The sequence below is a fragment of the Bicyclus anynana genome, chromosome 7 (assembly GCF_947172395.1).
Source record: "Bicyclus anynana chromosome 7, ilBicAnyn1.1, whole genome shotgun sequence".
Classification (NCBI taxonomy): Eukaryota; Metazoa; Arthropoda; class Insecta; order Lepidoptera; family Nymphalidae; genus Bicyclus; species Bicyclus anynana.
In genome coordinates, this window is record NC_069089.1 from 1,277,998 (window position 1) to 1,286,406 (window position 8,409).

The window sequence follows — 8,409 nt, forward strand, 5'->3', positions numbered from 1 at the left end:
GCGACACATTGAGCTATGTCGGTGACTGGTTCTTCTGCGGATCTCCTCATTTCTGATTCGATCACGCAGATATACTCCTGACATAGCTCGTTCCATCGCCCGCTGTGTGACTCTGAGCCTTCTTATGAGGTCCATAGTTAATGACATAGTCTCGGAACCATAGGTCATCACTGGCAACACGCTCTGTTCGAAGATTTTTGTCTTCATGAGGAATTTCGGACGAAATGGAGGATTGGTTGTAAAGACTATATTTTGTTTTATTTTTAACAGATTGTCGCCGTGGTCAATCCCTAGTAGTATGGGCCATCTCGGAAGGTCGGCAGGCGGCTAGGGCAGTGGACGTATACCTGTCAGGGAAGTCGTGCCTGCCCGGACCGGGAGGCGTCTTGTACACGCACTGAACGGCCCCGACACGTGACCGGCACGTGACCGTCACGTGGTCGACGCGTGACCGGTGCGAGAGACGACGTATCAGACAACGTATATTATTTGTAAAACTGTTAACGTAGTACGTAGAGATATACGTCAGTTGAGAATTTGAGATTGTCCAACTTTATGTATGATTTAATAATTTATTTTTTTAGAGTAATGTTTGTAAAATACCCGCATTTCCCGGTTTTCATATGAAGTTATTTTTGGGTATACAAAAAACCCATGAAATTATGCAAAAATCATGTCAATGTCAGTGACATACATGCAAATAGGCACTACTTACTTTCAACGCTTTTTTTTAAAAAATAGTATTGGAGTAAATCCTCCTATTCCGAATATGTGCCATTTATCAACCCTGTTACTCGACCTTCGTTTTTTATAATTACATGAAATTGATGCACTTAACAATTTATAAATGCTGGTATTTTACGAGTAATGTAATATCTATACACACTTATCGCCATAAAAATATGTAATTTTTCATATAAAAACTTTATCGAATGTTAAATTTCGTAGAATGGAGCCAAAAATACAGATAAGTAAATGAAATATTTTTCACATTTAAAAAAAAATTATATGCGTAAAACACTGATATTAATTATTTTGTCGTTGTTATTAAACATTCCGTTTATAAACGTATTTACGTTATGGAAAATATTGTTTTTAAAAAAAAACAATTTTGTTGTTTATAAACCTTGTCGTTGTTGTGATTGAGTTGTTATAAAAGATTTTGATGTTTTTTTTTTCAAATCAACCAGTATTTAATTTTAATCTATAATGCTTAGTTATTATAATGTTTTTTTTCTCACGAAGATCAAAAGCTAGAAATTGGATTGTGAGACATAAATTATGATTTTTTTCTAAAAGATCTAATGTTGTATAGCAAGTTCTGGTACTAATAAGTTCGTTCGTAATCGTGATATATATATAATGAAGGTAGCATATTTTTTATTATATACATGCAACCGAATATTGAACCTCCACCTTTTTGGACGTCGGTTATAAGCGAGTAACGTGACTGACACCTCAACTACGCTTTGCAAGGTTGGAGCGTATGACATACTAAAGCCTAACTCATTGTGGCATCTTTATCAACAAACAAATTGAAAATTAAGGTAGAAAACGACCTGACATTTCTTACCTTATTTATGTAAAATTAATTTAGGGAGAATTTAATTAAGATGATTATTAAATGTAAGCGATTTTTACCCTCATTTTTAATTTGTTTGTTGATAAACATTCCATATCGAGTTTGGCTTTAGTATAGAGAGAGACTTCTTCATTCATGTGCGCGTATTGCCGCTAGCTCTGGCCTCTGGCCTCACTGGCCTCTTTGGCCTCTTTGGCCTCTCTGGCCTCATTGGTCTCTTTGGCCTCTCTGGCCTCACTGTGACAAACTCCACATTACTGGACTACAGCGGAGGTCTCAACAGGTTTACCTATAGTATCAGCCGAAGTGCCGTATAAAGGCACTGCTTTTTTATGTCGAATATAATAGATTAATTATTATTTGTAAACTATAATTTATAATGAACATGAAATTGGATCTTTATTATGTGAATCTTTTGATCATTTAAATCAGGTTTTCCCAACCACTAAGAATGTTGATGGAAAAACAAACCATTATTTTAATGATAATAATTATTCTGTTGCATATTATGGATATCATCCGGAATAAAGATCAGGCTTCCAGTATGTCCTGAGTTCAATTCCTGTACAATCCTGTAAAAAATCTATAATATTCTCTAAATCTGCCTTGATCTTGTCTAATGATGGTAATTTGCAGATAAATAACTATAGTTACTTTATCTGCAAATATTTAAAATATGTGCCTATGTATAGGCGAGGGGCGCCAAAAGGTTGGGAAGCCCTGATTTTCTTATTGTTTATTATAACTATCATCGTCATAGATAGTGATTTTATTTATGGGATGTGAACAAGTTTGTTCATAACTAGACCTTAAGTATAAAGCAACAGAGTGAGTTATTGTTCAACTGTGATTGTTTTTCGGTGTGTGTAAGTGTGTGAAATTTTCTGCATACAGTGGCGTGCAAATGTATTGTTTGACACTTTCTGCAGTATTTGTAATACAAATTCTGTGGTTTAAAATAAAGCCATAAGTGCTATAGCACGCTATTTTGATAAATGGTACATTAAAAGGATAATTTTGTCGGAATAGACTGTGTTGGGTGCGACAATAGTCCAGCGGGCGGGGATTGAACCACCACCTCTCGGTGATGAGCCCGACCTCTTTACCGCTGAGTTATTGAGGCTCATGTCTACGCGACATAATACCGAAATGCTAAATCGCTTGACATAGGTCTTTGCCGGTAGGGTGTAACTAGCCACGGCCGATTCCTACCACCAGAATGCACGCCACTGTGTGCAATAACTTTACGTGTGAAATAGAGGCGCTTCACAAGTTCCTACGTGAATTATTTAAAAGCTCTTCAGGTGATCCTGACCCAATAAATACAAAAATAACTAATACTAACGTTTTTGACGTGACAAGGTCTTATAATTCGATGGAGCCGGCTGCACAATCGAAAAAATATGACGTCGTTCCCTCGCTCTAGGGTTGCCAACTTTTTTTTTACAAGAAATTAAGTATATTCTGGTCTATGAAGATTATTAAACAGTATTTTAGAAAAACGAACATTTTCTTTTGAAAAATGCAACCATTCCATCAGTATTTTCTTATGACGTTGTCACGTTCAACTATCGTCAGTAAACCGACTTTACAGACAACTGATTTTTTGCTTAACTCCAATATGTATACGAATTTATTTTTTATCTAACTACTTACTTTACTAACTTCTTTCTTTGTAACTCTAGATTCGAATGCAAAATTGTATTTTGTCCACTGCAGTGGAAAGTTAATCTTGTGATGAAAATATCGTATTAAATATAATAGTAATATCGTCATTGTCTGAAGAGTTTATTTTTTTATTAGTTTTAAATTTTGTAGCTAACTTTAATCAATATTACATTATTATTATAAGTTTTAAATATGATACATTTATGTACGTACAACAGATCCATAGTTTGTATGTATAAATATTTTTATTTTTACATAAATTATACTATTTTAATGGTACTGTAGCTGTAAAAAAATCTGTTTCTTTTTTCAATTGATACTATTAACTATAGAAACTAATTTAATTCAATCTAACGAAAAAAAATATTGCTCACCATCAGTTCCTTACCTTTTTTCTTTATATTAACCGATGGAATCAATTTCTAAACATATTTGTTTCCAAAAAGAATAAAAGTAAATCAGTATTGTAATTTTACTTTTATTTAATTTTATTTTAAATTAAGTCGAAAGTGAAAAATTAAATTATTTTCAGATATTGTGTAAAGTACAGTTGTTAATTTTTATTTATTTGAAATAAAAGTTTTATTAATTTATTTTGGTTATTTTCTTTTAATTGTTTATGTAACCTATATTTTTAATACAACATTATAATTTTTTTCATCCTAAAATCGTGTGCTTAGTCTTTTTATTTATAAAAGTTTAATTTCTACCATATTAAAAATAATAGCACCATTATAAAAATTGATTAGGCAAAATTAAATATTATTATCTTTGACAATAATGAATGTCTATTTGTAGCCAATCCCGTAGAAATGTAATATTTAAGTAGTAGAAATGGAAAAATATAATATGTTTCAGCGTATAACTCCGTGTTTTATTTCTTACATAATTAATCCTACTATAATATCAACGCCAAAGTTTGTATGGATGTTTGTTACTATTTAACACCGCAACTACTGAACCGATTTGGAATGGAAATAAATTTTACTCTGGATTAACACATAGGTTACTTTTCATCCTGGAAAAATACTTGGTTTCCGAGGGATTTGTGAAAAACTAAATATAACACGGATGAAGTCGCGGGCGGGCGGGTATAAGTATATTTTACGGCCGCAACGCAACCCAACTCATAAATGCACCTCCACCTTAGACCATTTAAATAACCCTCTATGGCCTGAGGCCTCCACTGACGACGATAAAATGAAAATTGGACCCATAGAGTAGAATGTTTATAGGGCTTGGATGAAATTAATATAATAATTTGACGTTTGTAATAATTATTATTTTTTGTTAATCTGTGGGCAAGTCCAATCCCTCCATAGACAATGACACCAACACCAACTGTCACTGAATCGCAACTTCAACCAAAAGTCAAAACTTCAACTTCTACTTCTTCCACTCTTCCAGCAGGGTTCCCAACTTAGGGGTTTTACCCCCAGATTTAGGGGGCAAATAAGTGAAATGGGATTTTTTTAGGGGTCTGAAATTTTTAGGGGTATTTTCAGGGATTTTTTGACTCTTTAATATTCTTAAATTGATGATAATTTTAATATTTCTTTCTTGACCTAGCGACTTATAACGATATATAATACGTTATTTTACAACCACTCTGAGGCAACTGGCGGCAATTTTCATCGAATAAAAAAAAATGTTAAATTTATTCATTGTCAACATGTACCTATGATTTCAAAAAATCTGAATTTTTAGATAAAGACGTAATATTTAGTCTGTATTAAATATAGACTTTTGAAACATATTACAGCATATTATTTCTGAATTATTATGAATTTATATTTTTAGGGGGACGACTCAATAATTAAGGCGATTTTAGGGGTTTTTGACACAAACTTTAGGGATAAATATTTTCGAGAGTTGGTAACACTGTCTTCCAGTTCCAACTTCCAAGCTTGTTTGTGTGTAATATTTATAATATAAATAATTACATTGTATTTTTTAATGTGACAGACAGAGTAATATGCTACTTTTGAGCTAATATTATACACATACTTAGAAATATAGTATGTTGTAATGTAATAACAACTTAGCAGGTATTGTTTCTGCCCTATTGTTGTTCTTAAGTTGTGTACAAATCATAAATACAATTAAAAAATAAATTAAAGTGTCTGTTTGTTTTGTGCTTACAAAATAACTGCGCTTTACCAAGTGCTTATAGGTTTTTACACGATATTAACATATAATCAAGCTAAGTAATATAGGTATATTTTTCTGTCAGGCTGCTATTTTCTGGACCGGCTGAACCGATTTCATAGAACAACTTACTTACTAACTTACTTACTAACGAACAGCCTACTTTTTATCCCGGAATGGTTCATGGTTCGGGATTCGTGAAAAGATACATTTCACTTAAGCGATGTCGCGGTCATCCGACGCTAGTGAAGAATTTGAATAAATAAACAATACCCATAACTCTGTTGATAAGAAATTCTAATTTTTTTACCACATACCTACTAATATGGTCTCATTTTTTTTTATTTATTTATTTTGGTCCTACCTACCTGTAGTATCTATGTATATTTTTCTGTTTTATATATACCTATTTTTATTTTATATTTGTCCACAGATCGTCATGGAAACATTGGAACAAAAATTGAATGAAATATCAATATCAAAGAATTTAGATTTTGATTCATCACATAATGTTCTAATGACCCACATTATTGATCCAGGAGACTTCTATGTGCGCCTAACTAGATACACACCATTAATTGACGAAATTGAAAACTTGAAAAATTTAGTCAAACCTACTGCAGTGAGAATAGGGCAAATTATTATTTTTGACTTTAAATCTACAAATGGAACAAAATTTGCTCGAGGTCGGGTTATAAGTGCAGCTGATAACAGTTTCTGTGTATATGCTGTAGATTATGGCTTCTATGAAGAATCTGTGCATGTGGATCATATATGGAAATGCCATGAAATATTATTGCTCTCTGTAGCTCCTGAAATGGCTATCAACTGTCAGCTCAGTGAATGTGCAAAAACAGGAGAAGAAACTTGGATTAGTGCTACTAAAATATTTAAAAAAGAAGCAGATGGACGCCCAGCTAAGTTGACTATACACGGGCAAAATTCAGAAAAACTGGTTGTGAACCTTTTAATTGATGGATGGAATGACATCGCACTTCATCTAACTTTGTTAGATCTAACCTTTTTATGTCTCGTGGGAAAGCAAAATACTGCAAACACATCACAAAAGTTTGATGCTGTAAAACCAAAAGTGTCACCCTCTTACAAATTTAATGACTTAAAAGTCAATGTGCCCATGCATGTGAGGGTGGTATCAGGCAAATTGCTCAAAGATTTTTATGTTGCTGAAATAAATGATTATCAAGAATACATGGAATGGCGGAAAGATATTACACCCTATTCAAAAAAAGAATCTAAAGTTGTGGAGCACGGCCCAGTTAGAATTGGCACTGCTGTCAGTGTCTGGCAAAATTTTGGATATGAAAGAGGAATAGTTCAAGAAGTACAAGAGTCTAATAGGATTTTAGTACATTTGGTTGACTCTGGCAAAAATGAAAATGTACATGTGGACAGTTTGAAAACATTGCCAACACAGTTATTAAATAAACCAGTTTTAGCAATGCATTGTTCCATCCTCTCTGACTTGGAAGTGAATATACCCAGGTTTCTTATTCCTGGTAATGATTTTGTTATTAAAATAAAAGAAATTGGATGTGGGTTTGAAAGTCCTCATATAGTGGAGTGGATAAGGCACTAGTTTCATTATTTTTTCAAACTGATTTTAAATGATATGACATGACCTTGAATAAAGATATTATAATGAACTTTCTAAAAATTGTATGTTTTTTGTTTAATTTTCATAATGGAAGTTCTCAATTTCACAGAATCTTTTATTTATTTTTTTTTAATTATTTTTTAGGCTTGTTCACTGATTCCTCATGGTAAATTGGTAAGTGATGATGCAATCTAAGATGGAAGCGGGCTTTTTAACTTATATTGGATTTTCATCCAACACATCTAACGGTTCGAAAAATCCACACCCCTATCGGTTCCAACACGACATCGTACCGGAACACAACGGTACGATACGTCTTTGCCGGTAGGATGGTATACTAGGTAACTAGCCACGGCCGAACCAAAACTAAATTAAAATATTCAATTCAATTCAATTTATTTATTTGCAATTGTACAGTTACATTAGCTGGTATACAATAAATGCTGAAATAGGTACATTATACAATTCGCCATATACTGGCATGCAAATTTCTTAAAACTTAAAATAGTCTGATTTTGGTCCAGATTGACGGGTTTGTGGTTGACCAATGAGTGTATTACTAACGTAAGTTACGTTATACGTACTTGTATATGTACATACATTCGTACGTACCTACTGTGCAAAATGTAGACTAGTCCATTTTTGATGCGATATTCAGTGATGAGTTCGGCTTTGATTGGTGCATGTTTTGAGACACACTTACACTTCCTTGTGTTACGGTGACAATTTGCCAGGGGGCGCTGCAGTAAAGGTTAATATGTGTGCATAACCACTACTAATCCGATTTTGATACGGTTTTCAGTGATGGGTGTATGTTCTTAGTTAGATAGGTGTTACGGTGACAATTTTTAAGGCGTACCTATAATAGGGGTTAAAAGTTTAGGTACATCGATTTCCACGCTGATGAAGTCGCGAGCGTCCGCTAGTATAGAAATTATAAGCGGACGAATGAATGAGCAACCACTCATTATTATACATCATCATTAACCACTCATATTGGGCTTACCGTTGAACACGAGTCTCCTCTCAGAATAAGAGGGGTTAGACTAATAGTCCACCACGCTGACCCAATGCGAATTGGGAGACTACCACACGATATTTAACTTCACCGTTTGCGACACGTGATATTTATTATCTTAAAATGCACATAACTGAAAGTTGGACGTGCATGCCTTGGATTCGAACCTACGTACTCCGCCCTACTGGGCTTACACGGCATATCTATTTATAATATTAGCAGGGGCGTATCTACTTACCGCCGTATCAATGATACGGGGCAAATTATAGGGGCCCCTTAAAAGTATGAAAGCACAAATTTGCAAAATGTAATTCACAATATTTCAATGTTCCCACGCTAAACTATTACATCTTGTGTAGAAAATAAGTTACAACAAAC

At 33.6% G+C, this 8,409-nt stretch overlaps 2 protein-coding genes across 3 annotated transcripts in view; both read left to right on the top strand.

Moving 5' to 3' along the window:
- The window catches only part of LOC112047329 (uncharacterized), a 67,614-nt gene extending 63,771 nt beyond the window's left edge, over positions 1-3,843 (top strand). Inside the window, exon 43 of the mRNA XM_052882370.1 lies at positions 271-3,843. Within this exon, the coding sequence (XP_052738330.1) occupies positions 271-401 (131 nt within the window). The 3' untranslated portion in view covers positions 402-3,843. The remainder of the gene's footprint in view (positions 1-270) is intronic.
- A 732-nt stretch (positions 3,844-4,575) lies between these two features.
- LOC112047330 (uncharacterized) lies at positions 4,576-7,078 on the top strand. Of its 2 annotated transcripts, XM_024084418.2 has the most exons (3): positions 4,576-4,656; positions 5,136-5,163; positions 5,832-7,078. In XM_024084418.2, the coding sequence occupies exon 3, from the start codon at positions 5,838-5,840 to the stop codon at positions 6,993-6,995; it is 1,158 nt and encodes a 385-aa protein (XP_023940186.2). In that variant the 5' UTR covers positions 4,576-4,656; positions 5,136-5,163; positions 5,832-5,837; the 3' UTR covers positions 6,996-7,078. The 2 variants fall into 2 exon arrangements, with proteins under 2 accessions (XP_023940186.2, XP_052738329.1); XM_052882369.1 differs by lacking the exon at positions 4,576-4,656 and having other exon boundaries at positions 5,141-5,298.
- Positions 7,079-8,409: the final 1,331 nt, after the last annotated feature.

Excerpts from the sequence above, each read along its gene's own strand:
- LOC112047330 (XM_024084418.2), top strand. The coding sequence starts at position 5,838 with ATGGAAACATTGGAACAAAAATTGAATGAAATATCAATATCAAAGAAT.